This window comes from Selaginella moellendorffii, unplaced genomic scaffold (genome assembly GCF_000143415.4).
Source record: "Selaginella moellendorffii unplaced genomic scaffold, v1.0 SELMOscaffold_31, whole genome shotgun sequence".
In the NCBI taxonomy this organism is placed as follows: domain Eukaryota; kingdom Viridiplantae; phylum Streptophyta; class Lycopodiopsida; order Selaginellales; family Selaginellaceae; genus Selaginella; species Selaginella moellendorffii.
The window spans coordinates 126,825-148,349 of NW_003314292.1; the positions used below are offsets into that span (position 1 = coordinate 126,825).

Genomic DNA, 21,525 nt, shown 5'->3' on the forward strand with positions numbered 1-21,525 from the left:
TCTTTGTAGTCTATTTTCTCAGAAAGTGTAAAAAGCTATATGTATAGTGGGTTATGATAATGGTACTGTCCAGGATCTTAATGTCCAATATAGTACTGTCCAATACCATCACTAGTACTGGTCATATGGCACTACTCTTGAAGCGTATGGAAATTATCATAAATATTCTAGTATGATAATCTAGAATTCTAGCCACAAGCAAGCTTATCGTAACAAGCTATCATTTTGAGATTGACATTTCAAGAATCTAAGTATTGTCAATGTCATAATAAACAAACTTTATTCTCAAGACTAAAACTTAATATATAAATTGCCAAGAAAAGTTAGTCATTATAGTATTTTTATTGTCCTTACACTCTTTGGAAAGCTAGATTGTTTATTATAAGAAAGGCTTAAAGGAAAGTCGCTGGGGCTTGAAATTAGACACCTAGCATCTCATATCAATCTCTACCTCCATCCTTAAGTTCTACTAGCATTCCACTTTCACTTTCACTATAACTATATAACAATCCTCCTTCTGTTGGAGTCTCTAGTGAAGTCAAACTGAAGTTCTTTATATTGCTACTAAAGAGGGATTGCCTTTAATGTTTCAAGAGTAGTGCCACATGTTTTTGCAAGATTTTGCTCTTGGTATGGCAAAACTTTTTGAAAGTATAGAACACTATTGAATTCAATATCTTAAATACTACTCTTTTTTTAACAGTACAAATGGCTCTATGGTCTACAAAACTTTCTTGAGCACTATAATAATTGCCCAATAGTGGGTCTAGAAAATGCGCATGTGTGGATATATAATAGATTCAAGAATAGACATACCCACTATCACTTCATGGTGAGGAACAATATCTCTTTGGGAAATATTGTATTGGCTAGTGTAGAATATGGGTTTTTTTGCCATCTTACAATGGAATATGAAATATAGAATTGCTTTACTATACTATCATATTGTCCATATATATATATATATATATATATAAGGAAATTATATTAGTTGTAGGGAGCATATCCTAGCTCACTAAAATATCTATAATATATTCCTACCCATACTAACAGTCTATTTGCACTATAGAATGATTATAACAAACAAGGTATTAAAATTGAAGAGTTTGATTTAGGGATGGCTCAAAAGAAAAAAAAAACATATAAACTCTCTTACTGGCCTCCAACATAATAAATCTTTTAATATATCATATTTTAGATGTGGATGATAAAGTCAATGATTGAAAGTTTCCTCAAGTTGAAACCTACTATACCCAATTCATAGAAAAACTCACTCTTGATTTAGTGGGAACTAGTGAACACATTAAGAGTTTGATTCTAAGATGCTTCATATGCTTTTTTCTCTTGGGTCAAGACATTTCTATGAGCTTATATAGTTTTCTTAAGCACTACCACAACTACTACATTAATGGTGTTATCACTTCACTTATAATTTTTGAGAAGATATTGAAGGACAAAATAGCAATACACAAGTATTACAAACTGATGGTTACATGCAAAAAGACCAATCTATAATAATGATGTCTGACATTAACATTGATAAATGACACTAACACTATTACCAAAATTTTGATATATGACAAAATTTTTGTTTCAAGTAAGGATCCATTTAGCTTTCTTCTACCTCATCATAAACATATCAATTCCTTTTATACCTCCTTTTATATTGAGATTGAGTTCACTTTGCATTTATTAAGCCATAGCTTCTACATACTTTTGGAAAACTTCCAAAACCTCTAACTCTAGAAACTCCAAATGACTTTAATCTATAAACAAGAATTAAATATATATTAAAATCTTAATAAATATAATTTCCTCCTTGAGGTTAGAGGCAACTCTAAATCCATGTTTGAAGAAAGGATACTCTTCAGTAGCAAGATTTGCATCACCGATAGAGCTTGAAATTAGTACCCAAATAATATGCTATAGATCTTCTTAACCATAAGATTGGGTATGATGTCACTAGCATTGTTATACCTAGGCAAAATATATGCTACACACTCACTATATCAAAACCCATCATTGTGTTTTTGTACAAGGCATGATAGGTCTACATCATAACCTAGATGTAATGTATATGATTTTCACCTTTTATCCTATGGTGATTTATCATAGGATAACCATGAAGCAGAACCTAAACCCTCTATGTGCCACATATCACATGCCATGTGCCATATGCCATATATTCAAAGACAACAAAGAAAAACCCAAGTTTCAAGGCTTTGGGCCATTGAATGAAGGAACAGAGCCAAATTCCTTAGTATAGAGCCAAGGAGCAAAAGAATTAGAACATGAAACAACTCTCGAGTATATAACTCAAAGAACAAAAGGTAGGAGCATAAAGCGACTTGGAACAGTATTAAAGCATCTAGCATCCCAATGCCAAAACCAACACGTAAAATAGAGCCAAATGGAGTCTAACACTATTTCAGTATACTAGTGGCCTAATGCAAGGATATAGGTACTCCACCAACTAATATAGTGTGGAAATTGAGCTTAGACCTAAGTTGGACACAAGCATGCAAACGAGAGTTCAATTATACCTCAAGTTGGTCAGCCATTTTTAATTTACCCACTATCCGTATTATATATTTAGAACCCCCTATAACCCCCTTTCAAGAATGCAAGCTTTAGGATTTCACCCTTAGTCACCCTTAGTACTAGAAGTTAATCTTTGAAACTTACTAAATATATAATGGTGCTAAATTGTGAATTTGGACACGGGACCAACACCATTGTGCTCAAGACAATCTCTACATTCTATTAATATAGCAAATTAGCAAATCTAGATATTTTCTATAAATAGCCAATAGAACCGAACATGACTAACAAAAGGGGTATGATAGTGAGGGTGTCTTGGCAAACACAGTAAGCTATCATCTAGTGAACATTAAGAGACCAAGCTCAATATCACGGCATTCCCAACACTAGCAAGTATAAGCTAACATATGAGTTTTTCCTACTGGGCCATGTATGTTCAGCAAGAAATATTTCATTTGAATCTCAACATCAACAATGTCAATGACAAGGCATTGCTTCAATGCCATCAACACCAGGATAAAGTTAGAAGAAAGCAAAAGTGAATCACCATTCAAAGCTCTTTAGCAACTAAGTTAGCCAAGGTCAAAGATACTTTACTTAGTATCTAAGATCAATCCTTCAACAATACTTAATTACAAATAATACATCATCAAGAAGTGATTCACCACATCTAAGACTCAATGTAATCCAATACTATGGACTAAATGCAGCTAAATGATATCAATAGAAATAGAGTTAAAAAGCTAATATGGAAAAATTGTGTAAGTTTAACAACATGGTCCTCTGCAACACCATTTAGTAAAGTAAGCTCATCACTGATAAATCTTTATCAAGCAAAGCAAGTGTCAACAGTCCTCGACAAAATCTATAAGCAATCACTAGTTGCAATGCAACCAATAATCACTTTAAACTTGTCTTTCACAAGACCCAAATAGTAAACTCATGTCATCGAGCTATATATTTGTTTAATATAAATGTAATACCTTAATGTAAGCAACCAAAAAAAATGAATTGAAAGATGATCCATGGGGTTCAAATATAAAAGGTAAAGGCCCATGAACAAGAGTGCACCCTCTTTTTCAATTAGTTAAAGGTCTTGGGATACTTAAAGTTAAGTGTCCTTGGGTTTGAATAGTATTACGTTGGGTGACTTCCCGAGAAATCCAAATTCAAAAGCTTACATTTAATATTAAAGAGGTATTGAGTCTGACTCTGTTGGTTGGCTAAGGGAATTGAGTCTAACTCTATTGGTTGGCTAAGGGAATTACACTATATGTTGAAATTGACATCTGGTAAGTTCAGTTTGCTCCGGCTAGGCTCGATTTGAGAGGAAATATGTCAAAAGAGTGAGGCTCTCAGGAGAGCTACGGCTCTTAGCTTCTATTCACGAGGGTGTGAACTTGTAAAGAAGCATAATAGATTATAAACAACTAAAGAAAATAATTCAAGAGATGATCCATGAGGTTCAAATGTAAAGGGTAAAGGCCCCTGAACAAGAGTGCAACCCCTTTTCCTATCGGTTAAGGTTTTTGGGATATTTAGACTCGAGAGATGATTCATAAGGTTCAAATAATAAGGGTAAAGGCATATGAATAAGAGTGCACTCCTTTTTTCAATCGGTTAAAAGTCTTGGGATACTTAGGGTTAAGCGTCCTTGGGTTTGAATAGTACCGGGTTGTGTGACCTCTCGGGAAGTCCAAATTTAGGAGCTTACACCCAAGTACAAAATAAAGATTCATGGACAAGCACAAACTAAATGACCACTTAAATCCAACTCAACTGCAATAAGTTCACTAATGTGTTTAGCCAACAGTTCCAAACATGCCTTGAAGAGGTTAGCTATACATGATCAACATTTAGTTGAAACTAAAGTGAAGACCATAAGATGGACTCATATTGGTACACAACCTCCTCATAAACAAAGCTATAGTACAGGTACTAACATCTCAATCTCAAACAATTAAGTTGAACATCACCATCCTCAGCCAAGATGTAAAGCCACCAAGATTAAGTTACGATTAATGAGAGCTCACTACTCTCAAGAAATAAGGTACCAATTTAAGCTTAGTATAATGAATCACTATTGAGAATCCAATCAAAGTTACTATAATATTATTATGTGCAAGTAGACTAGCTTCACTATCAACCACTTTGGGGTTGATCATCGTTTAACCAAGAAATATCGTAAACACATTGCTCACTATCATATAGATATGATATAGAAATCATAATGACTTGATCATCAATTAAGCAACACTATGAGAAATGTCTATATCACTATTATAAAGATTTATATGAGTATCAAATGCCAACTCAATTCGACAAAATGCAATATAAATACCACATCCTATCAATAGAGATTTACAACACCTAACACCACTAATTTTTGTTCACAACACGGTTAAGCTTATGCCACTCTCTATCCGACCAAACTCAAAACTATTCCAACACCAAACTACTCAAGGAGCAATAATAAGATTCCCTGGATAGAATTAAGCATTATAACCCAAGTCTTCCAATAGCAAGCCTAGACAAAATGGTTTAACACTTCACTATTATCCATCCCATGACTCACCACTCGTTAAACTATCATAACTAATATGCATCAAGATAAGGACTCTTAATTGTATAATGTGAATACAAACAATAAGTTAACACCTTGTTACAAATCATCTCTCTAAGAAGAGAAAATGATTTATGTGTTTGATCCTTCATCCCTGATGACTCTCTTTTTGGTCCTATCTTGACTAAACCTTAAACTTGTATTTGCATAGCCTTCAATCCAATTTAATAAAAGTTTATAAGAGAGCACTGCAATGACTATTTGAACTAATAGACTAATCCTTATAGTCTTAATTGATCCACTTATAATCATGCCTAAAAAGGATTCACTGACCTATTTGCCACTCATAGCAGACCTAGGGAAGGTTCATTTTTACCTATGGTATATGGAATTACTCATGGAACCACTAATAGGCTAACATTAATCCTACCAACTCAAAATGTAACCTTGAGTTGCTAATGTGCTTCATTCACGAGCTCAAGTGCAAACTTGTGCAAACAAAATATCTCAATCCATCTTATAAGCCCAAGTGCAAACTCACAAAATATGATACAAAAAAGTAACCAAAATCCATACCTAAGGAACAAAGTTATAGCATCCATATATGTACCCATTTAGATCATCATTTTTATCTTTGCATATGCAACAAGACTAGTTGCCCAATCTCATTGGATAGTACTTGTTGAGATTCATGCTTCGATACCAAATATAGCACATGTGATTTTTACCCTTTATCCTATGATGATTTAACATAAGATAACTATGAAGTGGAACCTAAACCCTCCATGTGCCATGTGTCACATGCCACGTGCCCAAGTACTGCAGAGTGGAATCTAAATTTTACAGCCTTAAGCCACTAAATGAAGGAACGAAACCAAACTAAAGCCAAGAAGTGAAGGTACTGGAATACAGAGTGACTAAGTGTACAACCCAAGGAACGAAGGAACAAGAGCATAGAGTGACTTAAAGTAGTTCTAGAGCATCCAATATCCCAATGCTAGGATTAATACGTAAAACGGAGCTAAATGGAGTTTAGTGTTATTTCAACATACCAATGGCCTAATATAAGGATATGGGTACTCCACCAGCTAATATGGTATGGAATTTAAGCTTAAACCTAAGTCAGATACAGAACAAAAACAAGCACACAAGTGGGAGCTAAACTATATCTTAAGTTGGTTAGCCATACCTGACCTACCCACTATCCCTACTATACATTTGGAACCCCCCTTGAAGAACGCATGCTTTGGGCTTTCACCCTTAGTCATCCTTAGTACCAGGAGTTAGTCTTTGGGATTAATTCAAAACTTACTAAATATAGAATGGTGTTAGATTGTGAGTTTTGGCAATTTCTACATTCCATAAATATGCCAAATTAGCAAATCTAGACACTTTTGATAAATAGTAATTAGGACCAAATGGAACTAATACAAGGTGCATGATAGTAAAGGTGTTTGGCAAACACAGTAAGCTATCATTTGGCAAATATTGAGGGACCAAGCTCAATATTGTGGGGGTTCCCAACACTAGCAATTGCAAGTCAACGAATGAGTTTCTATAACCAAATCAAGTATGCTTGACTAATAGCATTTAGGAATTTTGTCTTTATGCTCATCTAGTCAAAAGTGCACACATGAAGACCAATTTCTCAATTAGCTTAGGTAGAGACTAAAAAAGGGACCAGCAATACTGACCTCCTGCTGTTATGGCAGTAAAGAAACAATATCTGAAAGTACTAGCTGATAGGTAACTTTTGATACCTACAATCATATTTGCGACAAGTACATACATAATAACTAGTTTCTCAATTAGTTTGGGTGGAGACTGATAAAAGGTCTAACAATACAGATCTCTTGCCATTATGGCAGTAAGGAAAGAATATCCAAAAGGACTTACTAACAAGTAACTTTCGATACCTACAATTACATTTGTGACACTAGAAAATATATATTTTAGAAATTTCATTAAAATATGCCTGCTTTGGACACCCCTAGTGTTAATGCCAATAAAATCCATAATGCACTTGGAAAAGAATGACTTGAAACAAACTTCCATTACACATATTATAACCTCATACATTCAGTTTGGGATCATTTGGCTGGATGAAGATGACATAGTCAATATCGAGCAAAAGGGCTTTCAACAAGAAGAAAGCATGACATAGGTGATTATTGGTGAGAAAGTTATAATCCTTGACTTTCCCATCAATATCTAAAAGGCCATCTAGAAAGTTGAAGAGAATGAAATTTACAATTGGGAGCAATGGCCTTTGTATCTTCAGGCACTAATAATCAAATTAGTACCAAATGTTTATGGTCATGTCATCTTAAAAGAATCAACAATCAACTAGAAGACCCAATAAAGACACCTATAATGCCATAGTGGTACTATTATTTTGTTCTACAAGAAAAATTTGAAACTAAATAATGAAAATAAAAAAATCAAGCAATTGTTTTCAACCAAATAAGACAAAAAGGTGGTTGGTTTGAGCTCAACCTTGGGCAGTATCTAGGCCCAAGGGGCCCAGGTTATTTGGTCACTTAGGGCAAGAAATTACCTGAGGTGGCCGACCCGACCTTGACCTCCAACACTTTCTAAGCCTGGGGGGCCAAGGTTATTTAAATAACCTTGGCCCCTGAAGGCAAGAAATTGCCAATCCGAGCTCAATCTCAAGTAGTTTCTAAGCCCAAGGGCTTGAGGTTATTTAAATAACCTTAGCCTCCTAAGGCCAAAAGTTGCCTATGGTGGCTCGTCAAAGCTCCACCTTAAGCAATCCCTACCTTTTGAATCATCTCAGCCCCCTAGAGCTAAAAATTGCTTGAGATGGCTAGCCTATACTCAACAATGGGCAATTTCTAGGGACCTCAGATTATTTGAATAGCCTTGGCCCCTTGAGGTCAAAAATTGCCCAAGGTCATTAGCCTAAGCTTGACTATGAATGAAGGCACAAAACTAAACTCCTACGCATAAAGCCAAAGAGCAAAAAAAGTGGAGTATAGAATGACTCCCAAATGTATAACCCAAGGAGTGAAGGGACAGGGGCATAAAGTGACTTGAAACAACCTTAGAGATTTTAGCATCCTAATGCCAGAACCAATATGCAAATAGAGCTAAATAAAGTTTGGTGTTATTATAGCATATGGGCTAATGTAAGGATATAGGTACTCCACTAGCTAGCATGATATAGAATTTGGGCTCAAACCTCTTAGTCCAGAAATACAAATTTTTAAGACTCAACCAACTTTTTTTTACCTACAATTTCACATAAATTCACCTTTATATAAATTCTTATGACCCAACAATATGCTTAAGCATCAAACAACATACTCATATATCTGACACCCAACATCGACATCCATAAAATGCAAAATGAACATCCAAAACTTTATCACAAAGATCATATATTCAGATATCCATATTGCAGTAACACCTTTTTTCAATCATCTTCAAAATCCAATATAAAGCCAAAACACTAACAAGAAAAATAATATGGAAAATCAAGCTTTAAGAAAAGTTCTTAATTAATCAACATAACAATGCCACCTCCACTATCATAAGCACTAATAAAGTTAATACCTTAACTACACATCTTTATATAACAATCTACTCCAAAAATTAATGAATTCACCAACAAGCCATAGTAGTTAATGTTATAACCCTTTTCAAAACCTTAATGGGCAAACCCTCAAGAAAACAAGGTACTAATATTAGCTTAGCATAAGAGATCATATTGAGAACTCAATCAAAACTATTGCTATGCTACTTTATGCAAATAGACTAGCTTTGGGCTTTCATCCCTATCTAATCCAATCTAATTGAAGACAAGGATCCCTATCATCTTTTAGGTGGAATAAATGAAAAAGAGGAGTTTTGGCATATAGTTCAAGGTTTTTGAAGGTTGAAATGAATAAAACCAGCCATCTAATAGTGGTAATGGGTCAAATATTCCTAGTCACAGTTTGAGAGGCACTAGATGGTCTGAATTGAGAGGAATGTGAGATGTTGTGGAACTCATAAGGAAAGTTTAAGCTTCCTTCTTTCAAAGGGAATGGTCAAAAAAACTTGTGGGGGGTTCCAAATGTATAATAGGGATAGTGGGTAAGTTGGGCATGGCTGACCAACCTGGGGCATAGTCTAGCTCCCGCTTGTGTGCCTATCCTTGTTGTGTGTCTAGTTTCGGTCTAAACCCAAGTTTTATACCATACTAGTTGGTAGAGTACCCATATCCTCGCGTTAGGCCACTAGTATGCTAAAATAGTGCCAGATTCCATTTGGCTCTGTTTTTCTTAGCATTGGGATGCTGGATGCTCTAAGACTGTTCCAAGTCGCTTCATGCTTTTGTCCCTTCGTTCCTTAGGCTATATGCTCGAAGGTTGTTCCATGCTCCAGTGCTATTGCTCCTTGGCTCCATGCTTGGGAGTTTAGCATTGTTCCTTCATTTAGTGGCCCGAGGCCCTAAAACTCAGGTTCCACACCACTATCCTTTGGACACGTGGTATATGACATATGGCATATGGCATAGTTACGAACACGAACACGGAACACGAACACGAGCCTCAGATTTCAGGAACCCGAACACGGAACACGATCACGGCCCACGATGGCTCACGAATATTCTACTGAATATTCTAAGAATATGTTATTTAAAAATTATATTCTATTTCTTATTATATTATTATAGGAATATGCTATATTTTATTATATTATTCTTAATATTTTTATTTGCACATAAACTACTTCACACTTTTAAACTACTCAAATATCCTGCATCTCATCGTCATCTTCAACCTCATGATCTTCGACCTCACGATCTTCGACATCATCTCCATCTTCCTCTTCCTGTCCTGACTCAAGCTCGTCTTCAGGATGAGGAACTGTCTCCAGGACTTTGTAGCTTACAAACTTGTCGTAATCACGATCATTTTTGCAGGTTAACAACCTGGTGTTGCAAGCCACAAAAACCAGATCCGCTGTCCTGTCCATGGTAAGTCTGTTCCTCTTTTTTGAAGAAACATGCTCGAAAGTACTGAACAATCTCTCCACCGAGGATGACGAGCATGCCTGACTTAGAACTTGAATGGCCACTTCTGAAGAGCTGGAGTTTCATAACCATAGTCCTCCCACCAACGTACAGCTCCCCTCTTAGTGCGATCAGCCTTAGCATCATATGAGTTGAAAATGCCTCCTATCCTCCGGTAAGTTAAAAGCTCATCACGTATCACATCCCTCTCACTGGATGTAAACATGGCCAGCAGATAAGCATTCTAGTCCTTCATGACCTCTCTGTTAGCATGCTTTTCATACTCCTGAAACTCGGGGTCCAACATGTACGCCACCGAGTGCATGAGCGAGTGATACTCATGCCACCTATTAGACATGATCTGATGAAGTTCCCTGTACCTGCCATAATCCGATTGTCCTTCCTCTAAACTTGCATCCAACCTGTTCATGCACTCATATATCTTTCCAATCGCAGGTATATCACCGTCCACAACACGAAGAAGCAGCATAACATCCTTGGACACCTCTAGCATGTCCTTAACCTGTTGCCAGAAACTGTCATCAAAAACCGTTGCATAACTGTCCCTTCCTGCTCTCGACTTCGACTCAGGCCTTGCTCTGTACGCAGGGCATACGAACATTTGTTGTAAAGCTTCTCGGAGCTCCACCAGCCTCTCCATCATAATGAAGTTGTAGCCGAACCTGGTATCACAATAACGCAGCAATCGCTTGTGAGTAAACTCCGCCAGCAGTGCCACTATATGAGAGTGGTTTCTAACGAAGATCACCAAAGACTTTCCACGCTCCAGAAGTGTTGCCATCCATGGAAGTACACCGAAGTCTTTCAAGGCATTGTTCAAGCAATGGGCAAAACATGCTGCCCATTGAATTTTCGGGTACCTCTGTTGCAAAAGTGCTGCTGCTGCTCTGTTTGCATTTTCCCCATCGGTCACAACCATGACAACGTTCTCTGCACCTACAATGTTAATGCCTTCTTCCCAGCAGCGCAGAGTATTTTCAGCTGTTTTTCCTGTTAAGGAAATGTCGATAGCCTTCAAAAAAGCTCCTCGTCCTTGACTATATGCCACAAGCCCCATGATATGCCGATTCCTCCTATCTGCCCACCCGTCTGCGCATATGGTTGCACCCCTCTGCTCCCACTGCTTCCTCAAGGATGCCATCTCAATGTCAATGAATCGTTTCTCTTTCACCAAAAGCTTATCCCGGAGATCATCATATTTTGGTGGTGCATAAGGCACACCATGCCTGGCAACTTCCTGTATCATGTTGAGGAAGTAAGGTGACCGAGCCTTGACAAATGGAATGTGTTCATTCCAGAAAAATCTTTCGATAGCCACATCAACTCGGTTCTTCTGCTCAGGATCCATCGAATCAACAATATGGACTTGACTCTGTTTGCTAAAAAACAGGGAACTGCAGCCACTTCCACTTGACTGGGATGATACCACCGGTGGAAATCCTTGGACATTGCCATCCATTCTCATAGAAGCACCACCAGATTCATTCGGCCGTTTCTTCCCCCTTGCCCCTTTCTCGGAATCAATAACCTTTTGCATATTGAGCAGATCCGCTTTCTTGTTACCTGGGATGAGAGGACAACTCACAATATCCTTGCTGCCTGGGCCTTCTCCTAACAGATGAGCTCGCACACGATCAACACCACTCAGTTTGTTCACCATTGGGCAGTATTTGCATGACCATAATTTGTGGCCATGCCCCCTGCTCTCAAGAACACTTACCTCATCCCACCATCGCGAAGAAGGATGCTTTCGCAGTATGCTGGATTGCTGCGCCATGCTTGTTTGCCTTGGATTGCTGCTGCTGTGCCCTGAAATGGTGCGCCCTGGCTGGATTGTCGTGTGATGCCGTGCGCCCTAAAACCAGAATATTCCGTGCGAGAATATTCTGAACAGTGGTCCGTGTTACTAACACGGACCACTGTTCACGAACACGGCCGTGGGAACACGACCCATGGCCGTGTTCGTGAAACACGGTGAACACGGCCGGGATCCCGGCCGTGTTCGTAACACGGGCATATAGAGGGTTTAGGTTCCGCTTCGTGGTTATCCAATGGTAAATCACCATAGGATAAATGGTAAAAACTATATGCGCTACATTTGGTATCAGAGACAAGTTGAGTCTCGACGAGTACTATCCAATAAGATTGGGCAACTAGTCTCATTGCATATATAAAGATGAAAACGATGATCCAAATGGGTACATGTTTGGGTGCAAAGGCTTTACAATCGTTCCTTAGGTATAAATTTGGTTACCTTTTTGTATTGTATTATGTGAGCTTGCTCTTGGGCTCATAAGATGGACTAAGATGCACATTTTGCACAAGTTTGCGCTTGGGCTCATGAGTGAAGCACATTAGCAACTCAAGGTTATGCTTTGAGTTGGCAGGATTAATGTTAGCCTATTGTTAGTTCTATGAGTTGTTCCATGTACCATGGGTGAAAGTAAACCTCCCTTGGGTTTGCTATGAGTGGTAAATAGGCTACTATGTAGCTATTTAGCACGGCATTAATGGATCCTTCCTAGGCATGATTACAAGTGGATCAATCAAGACTATAGGGATTAGTCTATGGGTTCAAATAGTCATTGCTGTGCTCTCTCATAAACTTTTCTTGGATTGAACTGAAGGCAGTGCAAAATCAAACTTGAGGTTTAGTCAAAGATGAGATCGAAAAGAGAGTCATCAGGGATGAAGGATCAAACATGTAAATCATTTTCTCTTCTTGGAGAAATGAATTGCAACGAGGTGTGACTCATTACTCATATGCACATCATATAGTCAAGAGTTCCTACCTTAATGCATGTTGGAAATAATGGTCTCTCAAATGGTGAGTTATGGGATGGATAGCAGTGAAGTGCTAAACCATTTTGTCTAGGTTTGCTATTAAAGACTTGGGTTACAATGGTTAATTCTTTTCTGGGGAGCCTTGCTATTGCTCTTTGAGTAATTTATTGTTGGATTAGTTTTGAGTTTGGTTAGAAAAAGAGTGGTATGAGCTTGTCCATATTATGAACAAAAATTAGTGGTGTTAGGTGTTGTGAATCTTTATTGGTGGGGTGTGGCATTTATGTTGTATTTTGTCGAATCGAGTTGGCACTTGATACTCATATAAACCTTTGAAGTAATTATATAGGCATTGCTCGTGGTGTTTCTCAATTGATGATCAAGTTATTGTGATACTTATATCATATCCATATGATAATGAGTAATGCATTTATGAAGTTGCTTGGTCAAACGATGATCAACTCCAAAATGATTGATGGTGAAGCTAGTTTACTTGCATTTAGTAGCATTGTAGTAGCTTTAATTAGATTTTCAATGGTGATCCATTATGTTAAGTTTAAGTTAGTTTTTTAGTTCCTTGAGTTTGCCCATTAATGTGTTAGGAAAGGGTTATAACATTCAATTGCTATGGCTTATTGGTTTATCCATTAGTACTTGAAGTAGATTGTTTGATAGAAAAGGTGTGTAGTTGAGGCATTGATATTACTATCACTTGTGTTAGTGGAAGTTGCATTAATATTTCGAATAATAAGGAATTTTCTTAGATCTTAATTTTCTATGTCATTTTTCTTTTTAGTGTTTTGGCTTCACATTAGATCTTGAAGGTGATTGAAGAAAAGTGTTAGTGCAATGTGGATATCCGAAGATATGGTCTTCGTGATCAAATCTTGGATGTTTATTTTACATTTTTGCGGATGTTGGTGTTGGATATCAAAAATATGAGCATGATATTCGATGTTTAGACATACTGTTGGTCATGAATTTGTGTTAAAGTGAACATATGTGAAATTGTTGGTAGGAGGAAGTTGGTTGAGTCTTGAAAGTTTGTATTCCTAGACATAAAGTCATTCTTTCTCTAGGATGAAAAATTTTCCATAAATTTTCTTAGGCTTTTCCAATGGTTAATCTGTCGATCACTTTGTTCGAAAACCATTTTTTTTTTCATAAGCCAATACAAACTAGTGAAGGGGTTAGAGTTGACTTTGGTTAGCTTAAACTTTAGTAGGTAATTTGTATGATGCTACCTGAAAGGAATGCTAACTTTGGGGCTAAAGCATCTGTGTTGGATAGAGTCTGGAGTTGGTGTAAAAAAGTGGTTATTGCGCTTTTCTAAAAAAAATGACCCTTATGCCTTTCTTTTGTAGCATTATGCTTGGTGGCAGTTTGCATCTTGCATTTTATTACACTCTATAAGAGTAGTGAGCTCTCATTAATCCTGACTTAGTCTTGATAGTTTTGTGCTTTGGCTGAGGATGGTAATATCCAACTTAGTTGTTTAATGTTGAGATATCATACTATAATTTTGTCTATAAGGAGGTTGTGTACCGATATGAGTTCATCGCATGGTCTTTACCTTAATTTCAACTAAGTTTTGATCGTGCATAGTTAGTTTATTGTAGTTGAGTTGAATTCGAATGGTCATTTAGTTTGTGTTTGTCCATGAACCTTTATCTTGTGTTTGAGGTATCATGTTCATGTTGGATAAGTATATAACTCGATGACATGAGTTTAATATTAGGTTTTGTGAAGGCAAATTGAAGAGTGATTGTTAGTTGTTTTGCAACTAATGATTACTTATAGACTTTGTCGAGGACTATTACTATATTCAAAATTAATACAATAGAAAGAATGTGAAATGGTACAAGCTTATACAAATGCTTTGAGCCACATTGCAATGTAGTTAAGGCCTTAGATGCTTTAGGATTGGCAAACAAGCTTAAAAAGTCTTTGTTCACTAGGATAGAGAATCAATTGCCCAGGATGTTAATAGATGCCTAAAGGTCAGGGAATTGTTTATGCAAGCAGATACCAAGCTAAAGGCAGGAAGGAACAGGATATTCAAGCAGAGATGAAAATCTTACTACTTCACTGACTCAAGAGTTTAAGTCTCAACTTACCAAGGTAGATCAATCATATGGTGACTTTGGGGAAGAAGTTAGTGGACTGAGCATTTGGAGATTCTGGATCAGGCCAAAGAATTGAAAATGCTTTTTAAATGGTCATTAGGCTAAGATATATGGCAACATAATATTCCCGAGCTTGTTTGAGTTTATGCAAGTGTGTTTGAAGTTCTGGCATGTCTAAAGCAAGCAAGGAACTCAATCACCATCCCTTAGTCAAGCTAGAGAGAATCTTTGGGTAGCTTGTGATCAATCATGGAAACACAATGTTTCTGAGCTTGTTTAAATATAGGCAGAGTGTTATGGAGTTATCCATGTTGTTTGAGAGAGATAAAGGCATTCTTTTGGTTGTGTCAATAGGAATTTACAAGGGACATGCAGACCATGGAAATATGGTAATCCTAGGTGTGAAGCAGTGTCAAAAGAAAGAAGCAAGTTACTGTCATGGTACAAGAGGAGAGTGTTGGCGCTAGGAATTGGCATCTGCTATTAGGAGCTAGGCTGCATCATTCCCAGCAGAAGGGAGGCTTTGATGGATTGGAGCTGGGCATCAACAAAGAAGTAATAGCCAACTGCCACATAATACCATTCTGCTGCGGCCATATTGGATTGTTTGCCCCACCCCAAAGGGCACAGCCACAGCCAGTTTTGGCAAAAACCAATACAATAATTATATTTATCTTTAACCATTTTAGGGTTCTTCAGGAAAGATGGCGTGTCAGGGAGGGATTTTTTTCCCAGAGAATGACTCGTGTGCACGCACATCAGCAGATACACACGCGCGTGGGGCTGGGATCGTCCTTCAATCTTTCCAGGTGATTTGTTTGAGCTCGTGTTTAGCGCAAATCCCTCCCTGATTACTTGCTCACGCTCAAGATCAATCCTTTTAGAGCTTTCCAAATCGGTGTCAATGCGCTGTGGCTTTCACATTTAGTTATCTGTGCTGCGCCTGCGCTCTGCCCTGCCATCGCTTTAATGGTTGGAATGGAATTGGAATTTGGAAGGAGCCTCTTTCTCGCCCATCATTCCTCGCTCGCATCCCTTTTCTTGTTCCTCTTCCTCCTCTCTCCCTTAAAATCTTTTGGCATTCAAAGGGGTGGTCGTGGAACTTTTCTAAAGCTATTCACTCTGATTGCTTTGTCTTGTTCTCCCTCCATCTTTCTCTCCTTTCCATCAATCTTCTCTCTCGCTCGTCTTGTTTTCTTCTTTCTTTCCTTGCTGTGGCACACGGGTGGGTTTTTGTTTTTATCATGGTCTAGTTGGTCTGGTGACAACACCAACATACCAACACCCAACGATTTGATGGATTGATTGCGTGATTGCCAGTCGCGAGTGACTGCGAGGTAACATTTCCTCTCGAGATATAACCGAAGAATGAAAGAGAAAGAAGGGAGGCCTCAAGGAGGAGAATAAACAATGTGAGCTGAGAGAAGAATTCGCCGGGATTTTCCTTTTCTTTTTCCTTCTCTGCCTGTCAAAGTTGGTCTTTCTGTAGTGTTCCTCGTGCTCGTTTTGGGGCTTTAGAGTTCTTGAGACTGCCACCGACGAACGAAAAAAGGAAAAAATCGTTTCTCTCCATCGACCAGCGATGGAGCTAGTGATGATGTTGGTGGGAATTTTTCTGGGATTGGTGGTGACCTTTTTCATGCTGAAGCAGAGTAGAGTGGCGGTGGAGGTGTCGAGCACAAGTGGAGCAAAGACTCCGCCGGGTCCTCCGTGGAGAATCCCTCTTGTCGGCGAAACGCTCAGCTTTCTCAGAGATCCACACCGCTTCTATCTCACTCGTATTGCCAGGTAAAACTTATTCAATCTTTCTCGTCACGCATTTTTCCTGTTTCATTTGGTTTGTGTTCTTGCGTTTTGATGGCTCCATTTCTCTCGTGCTTTCTCACTGTGGTGCGTTCCAAATCGTCCATTTTTCCTGGTTCTAACTCCCTCGAGTATTCAGATATGGAGAGATCTTCTCCACTTCGCTTTTTGGCGACAAATGCATCATTGTCACCACTCCGGAGGCCTCGAAGTGGTTGCTCCAGTCGGCTCAAAAGTTTTTCAAGCCTGCTTATCCCGAGTCTGCAAATTCTCTCATCGATCCGACGCGCAGCTTTGGCAGCGAGCAGCTTCACAATTATGTCCGGAGAATCGTTGGCTCCTCCCTGTATCCCGAGTCCCTCCAGTTCCATGTCCCTGCGATCGAGGCGCTCGCTTGCTCAGTCCTCGATTCCTGGACAAAGCAAAAGTCCATCAATGTCTACAGCGAAATGGCCAAGGTACTTTAAATCATCTAGCTCTAGCTCTAGAAGGAAAACACCAGACATTCTTCTCTCCTTTTTCTCTCTCACAGTTTTTTTTGTTGCGATTTTGGGATTGATTGACTTGTTTTTTCTTTCGCTTTCCATTGAGCAGTACACATTCGAGGTGGCGATGAAAATTCTATGCGGGATGGAGCCGGGAAAACAGATGGACGCACTGTTCCAGAACATGCAAGACTTTGAAAAGGCGTTCCTCACGCTCAACATCAACCTTCCTTTCACAACTTACCGACGTGGTCTCAAGGTGAGCAAACAACTTGAGAATCTCTTTCCTTTCTTACTCTTGAAAGACCAAACTTTCTCTTCTATAGTTCCCCATAGATTTCCGCAGAGCTTCTGAAAGCTTTTTTAGTGTTTCCTCTCAACTTCTTCTCGTTCTTCTCTCCTGTCTCGACTCTTTGTGGCTACAGGCAAGGGACAGCATGTTTAAAGCAGTGGAGGAGATGATCCAGCAGAGGAGAAAAAAGAAAAGGGACTGGAGTGGTCGGGAGCAGCAGCAGCGGCTGGACATGCTCGACTCGATGATTTGCGTCGAAACCAAGGACGAGAAGTTTGCCAATGCGGTGACAGACATCCACGTTAGAGGAATCATCATGACAATCCTGTTCGCTGGGCACGAGACCTCTGCAGCACAGCTGGTGTGGGCCATCAAGAACTTACACGACAATCCAGAGCTCCTCCACGGAGTCAAGGTAAGACAAAAGAAAGAAGAGATTCAAGCTTCGTCTTTAATCCTGTTTGATCAGGAAGAACATGAAGCTATCCGGAGGAAACGAGAGCCTGGATCTCCACTTACGTGGTCTCAAGTCATGAAAGAAATGCCTCTCACGCTCAGAGTTGAGTTTTCTATCGCGATCAAACTCGAAGCTAAGCTTTTTCGTTTCCAACTTCTCTCCAGGTGATAAACGAGACGATGAGAACTTCCTACGTCGGACTCTTCCTTCCCAGGGAAGCACTTGACGACCTCGAGTACGATGGTACGAGAAAAAAAAGCATAAGAAGTTAAAGTTTGTTCATCGTGTCGTTGTTCGCAGGCTACTACTTTCCCAAAGGCTGGAAAGTTTACGCATCGCCGTCGATGGTCCATCTCAATCCAAAGCTCTACACGGAGCCGTACAAGTTTGATCCCACCAGATTCCAGGTACAGTCCAGAGGTCAATTGCTTGCCTAAAGCTTTGATGATTCATTCGAGAGAGCAGGAAAGAAACAAAAAAAGAAAAGATTGGAGGAGGGCCAGAGATCTTCCGTTTCATTAAGATTTTGCTGATTTTTTCTTCCAGGACGGTGGTCCAAAGCCGAATACTTTCATACCATTTGGCAATGGCCAGAGGCTGTGCTTGGGCGGTGAGCTCGCAAAGGTTGAAATGCTCGTCCTCATCCACCACCTTGTTACTACATACAGGTACCAAGAGCTTTTTCCTTCCTTTCCTTTCTTTGGTATCTTCCTGCCTACACAGGAGAGAAAAACGCTTGTAGCTTTCTTTTGCTTTTTTTTGCTGCTGCTGGTAGACTTTGTCACGACTTTGGAATTTTAAACTCGTTTTCTGTGGTTCTGTGCAGCTGGAAGATTAAGGAGGATCACGGTGGGATCAGATGGTGGCCAGTCCCGATCCCCAAGGGCGGACTGGTCATACAAGTAGAACGAGAAGTGGAGCGAGGATTAGAAAAGGAAACGAGGCAGGGTCAAACTGGGGAGCTCGGCTCTGGTGAATTCCAACACTAGGACTTTTTAGTATATTTTGTAGACGTAGCTGGCTGTACAAAAAAGTCTTGGATGCAAGTTACTCGTGTACAATCTTAACAGCACGAACAAAATAAGAGGAAGTCAGGAGGTGGCATGGGCGCTTCTTGAAATGAATAGATATATTCAAGATACATTGTTAAGTAGAAACTAAATGCATTTTTATAAAATAAATAATCAAGATTGTATTTTAATTAATTTTTAAAACTTACAAAGTTTCCAATTATCTAAACTTTCAAACCTTGCTTGCACTGGTTAAATGAGCCTTGAAATTTCAGCCACTTCAATTCGGCAACAATTCAAGGCAAGCTTTTTGAAGTCTCATTGGATGGATTTTTTCACGACTCAAGTATGCGTTTCTTCTAGCAGCTCTCATTCTAATCTCTCAGCTAGATTCGTGCTATGCACCACCAGATGGGATTTTTAGAATAAGAGCCTTGCATAATATGCTCAGTGTGGAACAAATAAGACCAATGGTAGAAAGGATACAAGGCTATGTGAGAAATATGCGTGATAACGTTCGATTTGGGGCTGAAAGAACGATGGAACTTGTCGTGATTTTTGATACGAATACATTTATTAAGGTCTATATATTTGTGTATAGTAGAGTGTTTGACGAGGCCCCAGGTATTTGTACCATGAGTCCAACGATCAAAGGTGTGCGTGGCCAAAATCTACGGCAAAATATACTGGATATGTGCGATAGGATACTAGAAGAGTTAAGGGGTAGAGAACATTGTTATGGTTATGTTGATATTGTTCTTCAGTATATTGGACTTCGTTATGAGTTCGAACTAGCTCCTAAACAGAATAACCAGCTTTTGTTCTCCAACTTCTCGTAAGTTAATACATTTGATGATCATAAGTATCCAGAGCTTGATGGGTTTGATAGCGATATAAGACATTGTTGGGTCTATGCTACATCACTGATCAGTGGGCTCTAGAACACTCTTGGCTCGTATTTGCTGATAATTCTTATAGGTTGACAATGCAAAATAATTGTAATCCCATACTACAATGTCCCAGGGGAATAATCACATGGAGCTCAGAAACACAGGGAAAAGATTCTGGTTGCTACTTAATCCTGCTAGTCAATGCAATTTGGCAACTGTTGGATCTAGAGGAGAGGCGTGGTCTAGCAAAACGAGCTCCATCCAAAACAAGTTATATGCTCTTGTGATCGACAATCTTGGTTACTTGGCTATTTACAGAACAGAAACTGCTAGAGTTATTTGGAGATCTCCTTAAGAAAATTGTGCTTAAAATTTTGATTGATTGATTGATACATTCCCGTCCTTGACAAATTTATATGTACAATTGTCATATTGTGACCTTGTGATCTTGTCATATTGTGGGACCTTGTGATTGAACATTGTTATATCTTAGGACTCAAAGGATACAAAGTTTGGCTAAAAAGACATCGAAATTAGATGATTGGATGATTGGGGAGTTAGACATGTTTGTAGAAAACCATGAGGTTCTTTAGTACACCTGAATCTTTCTTTCTTTGCATTGGCCTTTTGTTTTTCCTTGAACATGGGCGTGGTCTAGCAAAACGAGCTCCATCCAAAACAAGTTATATGCTCTTGTGATCGACAATCTTGGTTACTTGGCTATTTACAGAACAGAAACTGCTAGAGTTATTTGGAGATCTCCTTAAGAAAATTGTGCTTAAAATTTTGATTGATTGATTGATACATTCCCGTCCTTGACAAATTTATATGTACAATTGTCATATTGTGACCTTGTGACCTTGTCATATTGTGGGACCTTGTGATTGAACATTGTTATATCTTAGGACTCAAAGGATACAAAGTTTGGCTAAAAAGACATCGAAATTAGATGATTGGATGATTGGGGAGTTAGACATGTTTGTAGAAAACCATGAGGTTCTTTAGTACACCTGAATCTTTCTTTCTTTGCATTGGCCTTTTGTTTTTCCTTGAACATGAGGTTAAATATTTTGTCATAGATGTGGATTTTTGGAGCTGCATGATGAATGGACGATCCCCTTGGCACTACTGTCTTGCTCCAGGATCTGAGGTCCAACTTATAGGAGTTTATGTGTGTCTGCTATTGGGATTCAATTGATTAGTAGAATTTTGGAAATATTTCAAAAATTGCATTAAGGTTTTCTACATGATTTTATTGAAGATTTTTAAATCTTAAGTAAGTTTATTTTGTCAGTTCATGTTTGGATCAAGTCATGAAGAGCCAAGTTTCACTTTAATTAAAAAAGAAACAAAATATATGTTAAGACAGAAGGCTAGTTGTGTGTAGTAAAGAAAATCAAGAAAAATACAATTTAAAATTGGCTGAGGATGAAAATCTTGATTTAAACTTTGAGTTATCCCAAAAAAATTGTGAAGTAATAATCCACAAGGGAGAAAAAACAACTTGTTCAAATGTTTGATGTTTAGAAAAGT

General features: G+C 38.6%; 2 protein-coding genes across 2 annotated transcripts; one reads left to right on the forward strand and one right to left on the reverse strand.

Annotated features, from left to right (window-relative positions):
- Nucleotides 1–10,368: 10,368 nt before the first annotated feature.
- Nucleotides 10,369–11,922, reverse strand: LOC112348599. Its single transcript, XM_024681430.1, has one exon. It carries the CDS (start codon nucleotides 11,920–11,922, stop codon nucleotides 10,369–10,371), a length of 1,554 nt encoding a protein of 517 aa, XP_024537198.1.
- Nucleotides 11,923–16,196: 4,274 nt separating this feature from the next.
- LOC9649012 (abscisic acid 8'-hydroxylase 4) lies at nucleotides 16,197–19,212 on the forward strand. Its single transcript, XM_002976432.2, has 9 exons — nucleotides 16,197–16,843; nucleotides 16,998–17,316; nucleotides 17,453–17,602; nucleotides 17,769–18,050; nucleotides 18,105–18,194; nucleotides 18,257–18,335; nucleotides 18,393–18,499; nucleotides 18,639–18,760; nucleotides 18,919–19,212. Exons 1-9 carry the CDS (start codon nucleotides 16,638–16,640, stop codon nucleotides 19,079–19,081), a joined length of 1,518 nt encoding a protein of 505 aa, XP_002976478.2. The 5' UTR covers nucleotides 16,197–16,637; the 3' UTR covers nucleotides 19,082–19,212.
- Nucleotides 19,213–21,525: the final 2,313 nt, after the last annotated feature.

Coding starts and splice junctions, on each gene's coding strand:
- LOC112348599 (XM_024681430.1), bottom strand. CDS start 11,922: ATGGCGCAGCAATCCAGCATACTGCGAAAGCATCCTTCTTCGCGATGG.
- LOC9649012 (XM_002976432.2), top strand. CDS start 16,638: ATGGAGCTAGTGATGATGTTGGTGGGAATTTTTCTGGGATTGGTGGTG. Junction 17,317..17,452: donor TCTACAGCGAAATGGCCAAG/GTACTTTAAATC, acceptor TCCATTGAGCAG/TACACATTCGAGGTGGCGAT. Junction 18,336..18,392: donor TGACGACCTCGAGTACGATG/GTACGAGAAAAA, acceptor CGTTGTTCGCAG/GCTACTACTTTCCCAAAGGC.